Source organism: Gobius niger, assembly GCF_951799975.1.
Source record: "Gobius niger genome assembly, chromosome: 12".
NCBI lineage: Eukaryota > Metazoa > Chordata > Actinopteri > Gobiiformes > Gobiidae > Gobius > Gobius niger.
The window spans coordinates 27,182,719-27,198,462 of NC_136863.1; the positions used below are offsets into that span (position 1 = coordinate 27,182,719).

At 44.1% G+C, this 15,744-nt stretch overlaps 1 protein-coding gene across 4 annotated transcripts in view; it reads right to left on the minus strand.

Annotated features, from left to right (window-relative positions):
- Positions 1–2,771: 2,771 nt before the first annotated feature.
- Positions 2,772–15,744, minus strand: part of frmd4a (FERM domain containing 4A) — a 228,753-nt gene continuing 215,780 nt past the window's right edge. For 2 of the 4 annotated variants that reach the window (XM_079567803.1, XM_079567801.1), the window contains exons 17-24: positions 13,134–13,365; positions 12,985–13,041; positions 11,571–11,808; positions 10,495–10,653; positions 9,352–9,687; positions 8,445–9,010; positions 7,484–7,586; positions 2,772–3,215 (exon numbers count right to left, since the gene is read on the minus strand). In XM_079567803.1, the coding sequence (XP_079423929.1) occupies positions 3,113–3,215; positions 7,484–7,586; positions 8,445–9,010; positions 9,352–9,687; positions 10,495–10,653; positions 11,571–11,808; positions 12,985–13,041; positions 13,134–13,365 (1,794 nt within the window). In that variant the 3' untranslated portion in view covers positions 2,772–3,112. Of the gene's footprint in view, positions 3,216–5,349; positions 5,410–7,483; positions 7,587–8,444; positions 9,011–9,351; positions 9,688–10,494; positions 10,654–11,570; positions 11,809–12,984; positions 13,042–13,133; positions 13,366–15,744 lie in introns of all 4 variants that reach the window. The other 2 variants (XM_079567802.1, XM_079567804.1) reach the window with 2 other exon arrangements.

The following is a 15,744-nucleotide window of genomic DNA, read 5'->3' on the forward strand; positions in this document are numbered from 1 at the left end:
GGGGGCGTGTGCAACAGCAAAGGTAAATGCGGACAGGCTTCTCCATTTTACAGAAGGGAAACAAGTTAAGAGTGTGATTCAAGAACTCACAGTTTAAAAGGGGACATACCGTAAAATACAGTCAATGTTATGTTATAATACTTTTTTTTTTTTAACTTATCGAGCCGTCGTGCCGTGATTAGGCTAATAATAGGGACGTCCTGAAGAATGGGGAAAAAAGGGGCTGCGAAATCATGCACCGTCTGACAAAATAACATGTGCTTGTCTAACCCTTTGTGTCTGTCATTGTTAGTGGCACATGTTAGTTGACGTGTTATGGCTTGTTTTTTTTTCTAATGATTTTAAACGTTGAAGATTGTGGCCAACAGCTATTAAAATGTGATTACTTTTGGTTGGTTAGTTTGTTTTTGTCCTAAAAAATCTCAAGAGAATCAACAACAATTATTTGCCTCTCAAAGCTGCACCAAAACCATATTTTCTCCACTTCTATAACTTTCTGCCTTATCTTACAGAGAATAATACTTCGGCTTAGGGCGACCAGATGTCCCAATTTAAAAACGGAGACACAATTCTTGGAATATGCCGTAGGGGTTCCAAATCCTGACAATCTTTTCCAATGCTGAGTGGTAGCACTGATTCGCATTAGGAGATGCTAGAATGTCGATTTTGAATTGGTTTATACTTGATAATTGATATTAGCCGGGACAGAGACTGAGAAAAACAGGGACCAATCAATAGTTTTGGGACATGGGACAAAGGTAAACTGGGACATCTGGTCACCCTGCTTCAGCTGCATCAGCCAGGTTTAACTTAAAGCTCAGTTTAGTCAGTTAGTTAAGACTTAGGTTCTGGAAAACTTGGTTGGAAATCACTTTGACCTCATGTTATGTGGAATTGAACCACTTTCATTTAGACTGTGCTATTTTAAATAGAGTTTCAAAGAAAGATGGCCTTAATCAGGAGTATTCTTGTGATGACTGTCATATTCATCACTCTGAACAGGCTCCAGTTTAAATCGTTTATGACGAGGACAGACTTTCGTGGGATATCTGCAGCTGATTGGATCAAGTGCCTCGGTTTAGCCAAGACTCAAAACATAGCTGAACAACAAAGCGCTTAGGAAATGTAATAATTTAGATTTAGACTCGCTCTAATCTGAGATAGAAGAAAACCCGTTGGTGCAGTCCACATTTAACCTTCTGCAAAACTGACACAGAAACATGGAAAAGTTGTCAGCGAATAGTAGCCAACAACATTTTAGCCAAACGCTCGTTGGTGACACTAGTGTATTGTGCTTTAAGTTAATAAACTGTAAATATATATTAGCCTCAGAAACAAAGGCCGAATGGGCTGATCATGATTGGTCATTTTCTAACAAGTCTCTCCTTCAGTGCAAGCACCAGGTGTTTGGCACTAAAACAACAGTAAAATAAGATCTGCTCATGTTAAAGAGAAGGACCAGAGGAACGGGAGATAAATAAACATGACAAATTCATATTTAAACTTCATAGATTATCTAAACTTTGGGGGTGAAAATAAAAGATATTTTAAACAATATTTATATTTTTTCATTGTACTAGTCTTTGCGTGACGGGGACAGGTATTTAGTCAATCTCAAGGAACATTATACAGTTTTACAAGGGGGGATTGAGAGATTTAAGTCCATATAGTTGTTATTGCTATAGTCCATGTCGAGGGAAAAGTCCCAGAATCCTTTGCAACAGTGTCACTTCTTTTCTCAATCCGGTAGTTGTCTTTGGTTGCGGGTTTGTCTGACTGGAGCACCATCGTGTCCAGTATCCGTATGCTTGGTTTTTTCCTCCTCTCTTCTCGAATATAAAAGATCGCGAGGGGAGTGAGAAAAGATGAGACCGAGGGGCGAAGATGGAGGCGGGACATGGGGCGAGTGGCTCACATCCAGCAGGTAATGTTTGACAGAGGGCAGTGCGTGACCAGGGTGGGATACGCACCGCAGACAAAGGACGCTCCACACCAGCTATTCATCTTTTCCAGAGAATAAACCACTTTCAATTCATCTACTTTATAGAACACAGTGATTCTACACCTTTTGTTTGCTTGGGGGCCAAATCATCTCGCTGGAAGTACCATCCTGTGCAATTGGCCCCTTGTTTTTAAAACCTCTATGACCATTCAGTAAAGTTTACTCTTTCTTCACTAAGCACTGAAATTTTAACTTCACTGTCATCAGGAATGGAACTGAACTGCAGACTGAGGGTCGCTAGAGCAAGGGTTGCAAAGGGGGAAAATGGAGAATTGTTTGTTTTCACCGAGACTCCCTGGAGACTCGAGTCTCCTATTAGTCTCCAGTGAGACAGGCCCATTAGACTCTGCTCATCTGCTGTGAGGGATATTAATACATACAGTTAAGTGCAGTTCATTTTAATGTAATTATTAGTAATTAATACCGGGCCGACATGAAAGTCTCTTATTTAAAGCATATTTCATTTGACTAATCACGACTTCATAAATCTATGTGAAAAGCCCAACTGCTCACAATTTGTAATAAGTGCTCTGTCTTTTAGGTCACGCCTGGTTGTGATAGAGGAGAGTCACAACATATGTAATTAATTTGTCATTAATCCATGATTAATTAGCTCATTATACTTTTGATTAATCATGAGTTATAGCGTTATCTGTGACAGTCCAAGAATTCCCCGTTTTTTTCATATATTCCCACCCCCGACCCTAGCTTTCCCTGCGGTGTTGGTACATCCTCTTGTGCAGTTGTTGCAAAACAGCAAAACCAGTGCCAGCAACAAAGTTTGAGCTTCTGATGTGGATCTTGCCATGTGAGCCGGTGTAGAGCGCCTTAGTTCAGTGCGATCCGCTGTGTTTTTGCTGCTTTACTGATAAAGATATTTTCTGTGCTCTCCGTTTTGTAAAGTTCCGGTGTTATGTCGCCCAGTTCTTGTGTGCTGTGCCTGTTAGAGCTCTGCATGGCTGACACTTCCAGTCTGTGGTAGCCCTTCCCCAGAGCCGGCGACGAGAGACAGTCCCTGGATGAGGTTCCTGGTTGCTGATGGTGGGAGTACGGGGGACACTGTGGGGGAATGGTTAGTGGGAGCAGTCACAGGGGCCCTAGAAGCTGGCCTCAGACCAGGGTTCCAGGTTTGGCCTTGTCGCGTCCGTACCACTGCACGTCTGCCAGCTCGGAGCACAGGGGGCCGCCGAGGAAACAGCAGTCACTAAAGGACCTGCGGGGGGAGGACAGGGCAGTCACTTTCAAATTCAGAACCTTTACATTTGTGATGCTAATGCTGAGCTACGCTTCAGGTCAAGCTTTTATCATTCTATTCTCAAAGTCACACTGTGAAAACCTTCCATGTTAGTGTATATTTAAGAGAGAGATGTTTGAATACTGAACAAGCAGTGGTTTGGGCCTCATGTGGCAGCATTGCTGTGAGAAGGCGGGTGTTAGGGCCGCAAGGCTTATCAATATTGAATTGCAATCGAGGTTTTGACGACTACAATAACCTCAAGAAGAGTTTTATTCTTCTGTCTCTGTATTTGAGAGATAAATGTCACCGATCAGAACTGTGGAGCCTCTGATCTCAGGTTCAGCTGCAACAGATCAAAGTTTGTCTGAGTTTCCATAAAGCACAAGTGTTTAATAATAATAATAATAATAATAATAATAATAATAATAATAATAATAATAATAATAATAATAATAATAATAATAATAATAATAATAATAATAATAATAATAATAATAATAATAATGCATTGGTTTTATACTCAAAGACACTATACATTGCGGTATGGCCAAGGTTTAGATGTTTTGTGATTCCATCCCGGACTTATTTTAGTCACATGGCTGTCCCCCAGAGTTACTCGGAATGACTGAGAAACTCCTCCAGAAGAGGGCGCTGTCCACAGAAAACCAAATATTTTTGAAAGTAGATTATTGTGTTTTGTTCTAATGGGGGAATTTGAACAAGAATATGCCTAAAAGTAACACGACTTCTGTTAGAGGATAATATTAAATCGCTATTTACCATACTGGGTCAAGGCTATGACAGAGATCACTCATCATTTTAGAAGTTAGTTTATGCATTTAAATGTATCAAATATAAAAATTGAAAATTGCAATGTTTGGCAAAAAAAAAAAAGAGTCACAATTACGGTGTCAAAGTCGTACAGCCCTAGTGCTGCTGCTACAAACTAACACACAAACACAAAACATTTTTAAAAATAAAAAAACAAGTGCGCTGATGCAGCAAATGCGGCTAAGGTAAAATCAATCTAGTTCTTGCCAGATCAGTGATGTCGAGCACTCCGCAAGGTTAAAGAGGCAAGCCACTCACAGTAACACGTTCTGTTTAGGTACTTGTCACCAATAAAAACATAAAAGGTCACGCATCGGGCTGGGTATCATTATTTGATACCAGTATGGCAGTGGAAAAAAAGTTTAGGCACTACTGGTATCGAAAAAATAACATTTTTATGCTGCTGGTCCCGGGACAGCATTAATGGAAGTGACTTGGGTGTTTCAGCCCAAATAAAGGATTTCTCCTTTCCCACATTTCTTTTTGAATGTTTGTCTCATTTTCCCAATTTTTTGACACATTTTTTCCCCCCCTTAATTTCTCCCTTTCCCCCCATTATGCAGATCTTCCACAGTTCGTTCTGTTTTCTGGCTCTAGATGACAAATACATTAGCATAGGTATCGGTAAAAGTATCATTAGTATCATTAGCATCAGTATCCTTAAAGTACTAGTATTAAAAAAAAGTAACAGGACCCAGCCCGAGTCCCGCAGTGTGGCTTTAAATGATAATAAGGCTGGATATAATGGTGCAGGGCCTCGTATTGTGATGACAGCGCTGCATGAGAAATGATTTGAGGAGAGGAGGTTTTTATGCTGGATGCCATTCCTGTCAAAAGGCGGAGAAAGCAGACACACAGGCTCAGACAAATGTCGGTGCTTCTTTTTTAGTACCTTTAGCCGACCCAGTGAGCAGAGCAGAGCACATGCACAGATTACACAGAAGAAGAAAGTGCCCCCTTCATCACTGTCGCCCCCCGCTGGCGGACATTTGACAGGGCCATAAAAACCTCTGGGAGAATTTATACCGTCTGCTTTATCTCCCGCTGGGCTGTGTTTGAACTGAAACCACTTCTCATGTTGCACTTTGGATTTGTTTTTTCTTTTGACTACACGTTTGTAACACTGTAGAAAAGCAAAAACTACGTGAGTGAGATGCAGAATCTTTGCGCATATGTTCAAAGATGTGCCAAAGTGTGAAAACCTCTTGTTCATGTAATGTGAGCTAATGTGTATGTGTGTTGGTAATGCCGGCACTGGGCGCAGGCGGGCGGACTGTACCTCTATGCGTCAGGGGGGCCGGGGTGAGGGGCCTCTGAAGGAGAGCAGTCTGCTGTGCCTCTGCAGAGGACACACACAGAGGAGGAGTTAGTGCGCACACACAAACAGACATCGGCACATCAGGGGTTAAAGGTGCAGCGAGTCAGAACTACACAGAGAGGAAAGATCGCTACATCACTCAGTTCATATTCAGTCAGGATGTTCTGAATATTGGTTCATTTAGCCTCATTTAGCCCTTTGTCCTCTGCAATTGCTCCCATCTCCATATGTGGAGCCAGGCTGATGGTCAGAATCCCCAGCTGAAGGATTCACCTATTGTGGTTTTGTAAAATATCCCGATATTCTGGGCAGTAGTCTATTATCGTGATATTTGCTCATATTACGCAGATCTGCCAGTTAAGCGCTTTAAATCATTGTTTTTCAACAGCGGCCCAAGTGTGGTTATTTCAATCCTCCTGATGAGGTCATCACTCCACTTCCAGGTCCAACTGAACTGTAGCCCCATTCACTATAATGGGATGTTTCTGACAACAGGCTCTTTGTAAACATCTGATCACACAGAAATATTAGATTCACTCCGGAGATAGTGATTTTCTGACCATTCCCCCCCCCCCCCATATACAATAAAGCAGGGGCAGGCAAGTTTGCTCGTTGTAGGGCCGGTTTTCTTCATCGTCAAAAGACCAAGGGCCGCTAATGGCCATGGAACAAATAGAAATCCCACTGGAAATCAGATAAATTAACTTTTACTGTACTTTTTTTTTTCTTTTTTTTTACTTGAAATTGTACAAAATAATCTGAATTAAGAAAAAGCTTGTGCTTGTTCCATTGGCAAGAATAGGTTATATCTGCTCTAAGGCCAGACCAAATCTACTCAAACTTTAGATTTTATCTTTTAATTCAAGTAGATGTAAGTCATTTCTTCCTTTAGATTAGTATTCTTTTAGGATTATGGCCTAAAAGAGTGCTCTGCTTTTACATTTTAAGGAATTGACAGTATTTTTCACATTTCTAGAGTACTTTAACAGGCATTTGATCTCTGATTTGGGTCATAATATTTCTAAAAATCATCTCGAGGGCCAGAGTTTGATAATGGAGGGCCGGTTTTGGCCACCGGGCCTGACGTTGCCTACCCCTGCAATAAAGGCTTATTTTAAATGCAAAAAAATCTTAATTTTTCCTAGAGAAGTGGTGAGATATATTATTGTAATTGGCTGTAAAACAGTTGTATCTGCTGTTACTTATGTTGTGTTTTTTTTGCCGTGTTCATCACTGAAACAGTTTGGACCCAGAAGTAGCTTATTACTGTGTGTGATGTCACTCCTAGCAAACATACAGCATAATGGCAATGAATGTGTTTTTTCAGCCCTCTGGTGCATGATGGGAACTCAGTCTCCGGCCGAGATACATAACTGCACTCTTTGGGATTTGAAAGTGTCTTGCCCAAGGGCACAGCAACAGTCAGATAATAATCAAACCCCAAACCTTTGAGTTAGTGGGTCAGCATCTGGTGTTAGCTACTGCAACGGCCGAGTTATGCTAGAAACTACTGCACATGGCTAAGCTAACACTACAGGGGACGGTGCCCTCACTTAAAGGTGCACTATGGAACTTTTTACGAGGAAATAAAAGTTGATATTAGAGCGTTTTGGTCCTTTCAGTGAGCCAGTGGCTGTATAGTGCCTTTATTTTCAACCTTAGTGGCCTCCAGGATACATAATGTTTTTTTTTAGGGTTTCAGCAGAAAAAAACAACCAGAAGCCCTAAAAACAATTGATGCTGTGAAATCTTAAAGGACATTAAGATGGAAAATAAAGGCTAACCACCCATACAGCCGGCAGGTCATTGAAAGGTCAAATACACACTAATACACACTTTCTTTCCAGATAAAAACACAATGCACCTTTAACATGTCCCGCAATCACTCTATTACGCTTCCTTCTGTGCAAAGTTCAAACTACACACTGCACCTTTAAGAGTTTCATGAGAAAGGGAAAGTGAGTAGAGAGTTTGAAGCCAGAAATGCGCTCAAAGAAACCAAAAACAGTGAGGTTATCAGACACCAAACCGAGTGCGTGCTGTGAAGTGAGGATCGGGGTTAGTGTGGGTGTGGTGGTGCGCCGGCCGGCCTTACCCGCTCTGCCAGTTGAGGATGTGCTGGGGACTACAGGGGGGTGTGGGGGTAGCTGCATGCTCACTGGACGGGGTCATACTCCGCTGGCTGTGGGGGGACGCAACTATAGGGGGAAAAATACAGTCAGCTAACGGCATGTATCATACGGACAGAGGAGCGACACGGGAGGAAGACATTTCTAAGGCTAAACATTTCACTTAAGGTCCAAAATAAGGCAACGTCCAGCGCAAAAAATAATCTCTCATATGTTTGGGTGCTGGGTCCAGGTTTCAGTCATAGGATCTGGCGACCCAAAGCCTGGAGTGCTACGGGCTTTCTGATTGGGCAGCTGGCAGTGGCTGGGCCTAAAAACCAAAACTATGTTGACCTCAGACCTGTGGGCACGGATCATGTGACCTAAATGAGATGAAAGTGCTGCTTGTACTACACTAGTACATCGTTGTATTACCGGATTATATCCAACCTGTTGCAGTTATGTTGCCCCTCATTTAACTAAGCACAAAGTTATTATTTTCTTTTGGTTCAGTCCAATTCCCCAAACTGAAAGCACAATGAGCTCCACACTCACTCCCCAGATCCTATGACTGGGTCTGGGTACCGTCAAACGATACCAGTCTGGCATCGGAAAAACGTTTAGGCGCTAGTGGTATCAAAAAAAATAATAGTATCAAAATTATTTTATTTTTATTTGATGCCGTCGGTCCAGGGACTGGACTGCAGTAAAATTAGGCACTTCAAATAAGTTATTATCTTTTATCTGAATGTATTTTTCCACTTTTTTGCCAATTCTTATTAACTAATAAGTTACTAATATTTATCCAATCCAATTATGGTATTGAAAAAGAGTGACGGTACCCAGGCTTAGCAATGACTCCAGATCAATCCCTCCTTGGTTAAGTTTTACTCTTCACTGTTCATCAGACTTGCTGCCCCTGACATGGTAAAGGTGTTTGTGACTGACCTGGGGAGCCCTTGGCGAGCGACCCCACCCTGCTGCCTCTGCCGGGGCCCGGCGTGCTCTGCTCCGACGACGTGGAGCCGGAGTGCGAGTGGCTCCTCTCCTTCAGGCTGCCTGAGGAGCGCTGGTACCAACACCTCAGCTCCTCCGACACGGCAGCCCTGCTGCCCCCGCCCCCCCCGTCCCGGCCTAGCGAAGGAGTCCGTACGATCTGCGAGCGCGACGGCGTGAGCCTGCCGCCCTCGCCCGCCTCGTCGCCCCCGCCCCACGCCTCTTTGTACAGTCCCCCGGCCGTGTAGGAGCTGGACGTCTTGAACTGGGCCTTGACGCTGTAGTGGCCCTCCTGGTCGCTCTCCAGGCTGCGCACCACCACGGGGTTGGGGCTGCCCTCCACGTACAGCGGGTACTCCTTGATGCGGTACTGCGACGAGGGCTGGCTCTGGCTGTGCAGGTAGACGCCGTGGTGCCCGCCGCCCGAGCCGCCGCCCCCGCAGCCGCCGCCCGTGCCGTTCTTAGCCGCCAGGTTGGGCATGGAGCCGGAGTTGGAGGAGCCCAGCTGACCCGCCGACCTGTGGGCACAGAAGTGACAATTAATTACACTGAATGTAGTTGGAAGACACAGGAATAATGGACATGCACAAAAACAGCTTGAACCAAATGCACTTGAACCTTTTATCCTCTTGACTGCTTTGGTAAAAAATAAGAACGCACTGCAGCGTAATCAAACATCTATGGAGCCAGACCAAGGTTTTATATAAAATACAAGGAGAAATCCATGAGGCTATAATCTCGCTGCTCTGGTCAGTGCTTAGCTGAAATAGTGATTTGATAAAGCAGTTAATCTCATTTCATACAGTAGTATACGGTCATTCACAGCAGACACACCCCAGCCCTGTGGCTCCAGCCTCACCTGTGCCGCTGCCGCTGCCTCTGCCTGGCCTTGGAGGGAGAGTCCTCTCCCAGGGTGGAGTAGTTGGGGTTGGCCCCGGGCCCCAGGGGTCCGGAGGGGTAGTAGTGCTCGGAGCTGCTCTGACTGGTGCAGGAGGAGCAGTCGTCCAGCGGGTCCGAGCCATTGGAGGTGCGGGGCGCTCCCAGGAAGAAGTCGGGGCTCCCCAGGGTGGTCAGGGTGTGCGGGTGGCCCTCGCTCTCCGACGTCAGGAGCTTGCCCTGGGACTCCAGGCTGGAGCTGCGGTTTCTAAAGTGCTGAGCCAGGCTGTGCAGACGCGAGGGGCTGATGTCCACTGACCTGGAGCAGCGTGAAGGGGAGAGTTCAGCTTAGATAGTTTTCTTATCGATCGAATCGTTAGGATTCTGGAGCTGGGAAAGGATCAGAGGATTTTTGATTTGCTTTTACAGCAACGTAGGTCCAGCAAATTGGGGACCTACTTTCATTTGTTTTCCTCATGTTTTACTGTATGTTTTCTTGTAAGCTAAAGAAAATGAGGCCATACGTCATGAACTGATACTGGGATAACATGACTGAGCTGTATAACGCTTTGTGCCTTTACTTACACGATTAGAACATGTTCCAAGGACAGACTATCTCAGAGGTGATGCCGTTTCATTGTGTAACGTGACAGAAGGCTGTGACAATGATATAAAATGATCCGTGGACTTTGTCATATGTGAGAGATGGGAGATGACATGAATGCAGAATATGCCTCTCTCCTGAATCGCATGTTTGCTTGAACTTCTGTTTCCCCAACAAATCTGGCTCTAGAGCGATCTACTGCTGCCTCTTGCTTTCAGTTTCAACTTCAACAATGTACAGATTACTCTTTGAATTGTAAATAAAATATTTTTTAACATAACATTTTAACATTTCCTCTGAATTATCCAGAAATATAGTATCCCAAAGTCAGGAGGAAGGCTCTAATTACCCAAATATCTCCATTTAATAAAAAGACAAGTGATCTGGCTCTCCAAAGTAACAGCACCCAGCCCTGGTCCTGAAGCTACACCAGCTGAACAGCAGTGACCCTGATGGAGGGGCCCAGGATTGTCAGAGGGCACATTTGTCTCCTTGCCTGTGTGGTGATGATGGGGCACTGACCTTGTGGAATGAACGTAATGGGGGGTCCGGGCTTTCATGTCGGGGGTGGAGGGCATGCTGGACTGAGAGTTCCAGTTAGGCAGGTTTCTGACAGGGCTGTTGGTCAGAGAGCTACTGCCCCCTGCGTCAGCGCTGCCAGAGCTGGGGAAACGCCTGTGACTGGAACGGCACAAAGAAAACACAACGCACCACGAGCATGAGGATGACGATGATGGAGAACTCAGACTGTGAGATGCATGTTCAGTGTGACTTGGCTGGATGGCACAAGGAGAGGAGGCTGGGGTGAGTGGACTGAGCGTATCATCACTTTTTTAAAGACCAGTTTTTTCATGATTTCATTTTTGTAACATTTTAGCCAATTTGGGACTTAAAGTCAAGCTTAAGGACAGAACCCTAATGGTTTTCCTTTTTTTTGGAAATATCTTGGCTGCCAATTCTCCAGGGTGAACTCCTCCAAAGTGGCACAGTGTCTTTAGTAACAGTGACAATCCAATACCAATAATTCTTTAGTTTTTCTGCTTTTCCATGTCATTTTCTTGGATTTTTCTTTGTAAATATCACGATTTCCTCATGAATGATTTTAATGTGGTTTTTTTCCACACAATTTATGGCGTTCAGTTACTCACAGTTACTCACAGTACTCAAGTAACGTTTTCTCCAAGTCCTTTTTTACTTTTACTTGAGTAATATTTTGGGTCACTGCCTTTTACTTGTACTTGAGTAAAATAATTTCAAAGTAGCATTACTCTTACTTGAGTAAATATGTTGGCGACTCTACTCACCTCACTGTGAAGAAACCACTGCTCTAAACAAATCACTTCTTCTAAATCTCAATCGATTCTTTAAATCAGATTAATGACCCTTTCATTTGAATGTAATTATTATATTCATTATTAACACAAGGCCAACGCGAAATGCTATCATTTGCATTTCACTAACAAAGTAATAACTATTTCATAAATAAATGAAACTACTACAGTTTGCATCTATCATACTTATACTTATTACTTGTACTGTTCATGTATTTTGTCATTGTGCCCTGTGGCTCCACAAACACGAGTCGGCGTCAGTCCTACCTGGAGTGCGAGGAGCGCTTCTTGATCTTCTCGTAGGGCTCATCCAGGGACGACTCGCTCCACATCTTGGGCTTGATGGGGGACTTGTCGTAGTCTGTGCGGGAGTAGTGCAGGTGCCGCAGCCCGTCCAGGGACTGGGGCGGAGGGGGCCGGCTGTGGGAGGGCGGCCGTGGGGGCAGGCCCTTGTGGGGGGACGCCAGCGGGGAGAAGTTGGGAGTACCGGTGACCTGGGGATCATCTGGAAGGACCAAGAGAGGAGGGTTCTAGAGGCAGTGTGCTTTAATCATCAGCCTGTGTTACTAACCAAGGGGCTTTGGGGAAATATTCAAATGGGATTTATATAGTACACACTTGAAACACGTCCAACAAGAGCAAGTTGATCCAAAAGTAGTCATGTCATCTGGGCTGTGGTTGTTTCACCTCTAGTCTCATCTCAACCTGTCGTTAGCCATTGATGTTTACCCTGAAACCTGCTTTAAATGACTTCAACAACCCAGCCTAGATGACTACTCTTTGAAAACACCCTGGTGCAGTAAAGAGCTTACACAAACACCCCGTGCATTTAAACATAGTCACAAATGGCACAGAAATACACAAGTAGAGCTGCACCGGATGTTTTCTGCTGTTGTCGACCCATCCGCCACATTCATGTCAAAGCCTCATTAGAAATCATTTATGAACGTACAGACCTTTGGAGATTTTAATTTAGATACAAATTAGCGTCTAAAAGTGTCCTCAAACTCAGTTAAGCTTCTGATGTTTTGGGGTCGGACGCGGATCCAGTGGCCTCTAAGCATCATCTTATTTATTTATTTATTGGTTTATCCGTCGTCCCCCAGTCGCACTCTCAAACACACTCTCATTCATCCTGCCCTATTGTACATGTTTTTAGTTATCAGTTATCAGATGAGAAGGACAAAACATGCCTCCCTGGCTTCCCTATTCATTTGCATGGGGATAGAACACTCAATTTAAAGTGGGTCTGGGGTTCGACAGCAAACACAATGTGATCATCTGTAGAAACAGGCTCAGAGCTAAAGGCGTTTCTGTGATTGCTATGGTGAAAACAATATGATAGCAATATTTAGTGCTTTGGTGTTTTTCTGGAAACTAAAAGAGTAACGATACGTTTTTTTTCATCACATTGTGTAACAACAAGACTTAAAAAATATAAATGAAGGGATAAATTAAACTAAATTAAGAAAATCCTGACTAAAACTGAACGTGTGTACATTTGCAGCAAGTGTGTATAACTCAGTCAGACAAAGTGGTATTTTGTTCTGGCTGCATAATATGTACTGTAGGCGACACCAACAGTAGATATTGTGCAGCCAAACAAAAACAAAGTTTCAATCATGGTAAATGAGCAGCTTTAAGATTTCACATTCCCAATAACTGGATGAAATGTTCTCACCATCGTCCAAAACAAGTGCATCAGATAAGGAGCTGTCTTCTGAGCCGATGTTGGCCTCTGCAGAAGAGATTAAAGAGTATTAAAGAGCATTGAAGAGTATTAAAGTGTGTAGACTGATGACGTGATGAGGCTGTGCACAGCGGCCGTACCCTCGATGATGAGCGAGGCCCTCTGCGTCGGCTTCTTGCCCGAGCGGACGCGGTGCTCGTTGATGGAGTTCTCGATCTCCTGGAGCTTCTTCAGAGCGTTGAGGTAGGATGTCTTCCTCTGCTTCTTCAGCTTCTTACTGCTGACGTGTGGGTCTCCGGCAAGACGGCGCGCCGCCTCCGTGATCTGCGACTGGATGGCAAACTCGCGCTCCAGACGCTCCAGCTCCTCCTCCTGACGGAAAAAACACACAAATGTCAGGAACCAATGACACCAAGAGATATTACCATGAGAAATACACTGTGGTTGGTGTATCTAAATCACACAGAGACACCAATACAAGACTGAGAACATCCAGAGTGAGTATATTCTGGCTTCAGTCGCTCAGACAAAACATTTTGAAACGAATCTGCTTCTTACAAGGCACTTCATGGCAGAACTAGGGTCTGATTTTGGTATTTTACAATTGATCTGACAGCGATAAAAAGACCTTTAGAGCCGAAAGTGTTAGGCAACATTCAGACTGCAGGTCTTAATTCTCCAATGTGACCTGTCTGTGATCTCCTGCCTGAACGGAATGCGGCTTGAATGTGGCTATGCTCTGCCGTTTGAGGAAGTAAACAGGAAACGGCGCCGCAGATCTGCCCATGGTACGGTTGTGGGAAACTAACAGAGCCAACACAGCAGTAACGCAATCGTTTTAAGCAGGAAGAGAGACTGTTTTTCGGACTTTCACGAGAAAAGTTTCAGCTGTGGAGAGGGAGGAGGGCGGCTTCACTCACGCTAACTTCATTCATCACAAGTGCACGTGTTGTTTTCCTGTCAGCGCCCGTCTACCGAAGAATGAATGGTATTTGTGGAGCATCAATCGTAATTGGGGTCACTTCAGCCTGCGGTCTGAATGTAGCCTTGGAACACTTTTACCTAATTTCTGTCTCAGATAAGATATCATTTTTGCCAATGTGCCGGTCCCAGAGTCAGGACTAAACACAGTGAGGGAAAATCTTGTAGCTGGTCGTGGTCGTTGGTCAAAGGACAAAGATTTAAAATAGAACCTTTGTACAACCAAAGACGAGCTACGACCGACATCGGGCAGTGTCTAATATTTTGGAAGGCTAGTCTCAGAGTGAGCCTCCTCTCGCTGCAGCAGGATCTCTGTCAGTTTTCAACAAAATACAACAACCGCACGTCGCCAGAGTCAAAGCAACAGAGGCCAGGCATGAGCGGGTCTGACTGATTTTACAGAACTTTCCCTGCACTTTTCTGCAGAAGAGCAGCTCATGATTTTACAATGTCCACGTCGCGCAATGCGACGTCTAAAAATCTTCTCTTTTATTGTGGCTGGTAATAACATGAAGTGTCTACTGATATTTAAAATACGTATAATCATGTTAGTATCTTCCAATATCACGACAGCAGTTCCTCACAGGCTGCATCCATGTGAATCATTTGGAAAGCAGTGAGACAGGAGACACCTGGAAGAGAAGCAGACCTGAAGGAGCTCCAGCAGCCAGTAGATAAGTATAAAAGACAAGCCACAGCGCCCAGAGCACAACAAAAATATGTCAAGCTCTGGTTAATCCCATTACCCAGATCTAGGTCTTCCTTTTCTGAAACCTAAGTCATTGTGACCATCCTATGAGGTTTATCCTGTGATAAACCGAACTGTGAAAGTGGATATTGTTCATTCCTATAGTAGCACCACACAAAAGTATCCGAAATCCAAAAGCGGAGCTGCGTTTCCGAGCCGCGCTGTAACTTTCCCAGGCCATGACACAAGCCCTCGGAGCTGCCAGAGAAAACACACAGCGGAAATCATTTATCTGCCTCCAGACACGCACGTTCTCACTATTGGACACTGTTGAACAGCTCATATCCACATTCCAGCCCCAGCCAGATATCGGCCCGTCTTCTCCTCTTAAGATCATCAAGAGACAGCTGAACAACGACACCTTTTCAGCTCCAGCCCAGTGTTTCCCAACCTCTGAGCCAATAGAAAAATCACAAGGCACCCCAACAAACCAAATGGTTCAAAACTCAATAAATCAGGGAATTACAGTAGATATGAAGAAATCTCTCTGATAAAACCTTCAAAATGTCCAAGACTGGGAAGTTTGGAGTCTGTAGCAGTTACTAAAGAACATGATGGAGTCTTTGTATCGTCTGCACATGCGCGAGGACTTTTCTCTGTGGCTGTGTCCGACATAGGAAATGACCATATTTGGATAACAACATCATGTTGGCTGCCTCTCTCTCGCAGAACAAATGGATACAAAATATGTCAATATTTGTGAATGAATATGCGAGGCGGTGAGAGAGGCCCTTTAGTTCCAACCCTTCAAGCCGTGACCCAAATAATGATATGAATTTGAGCCACTTTTTTCTTTGCAAAGGCTGAAAATGGACCCCTGACCCACAGATTAAACACTAGTCGATTATTGAAAAAGCTAATAACTATTTTAGTAATCGATTCATCGTTTTTTAGCAAACACAGACTCAAATAGATGAAAACCTGCTTTGTTTTTAAAGTTAGGGTCTGTAGTGTAGCCTCCAAAAACACTCACTTTGTTTACTCAATCATGTCCTCAGGCGGCGCCACTTTAACGTTATGTG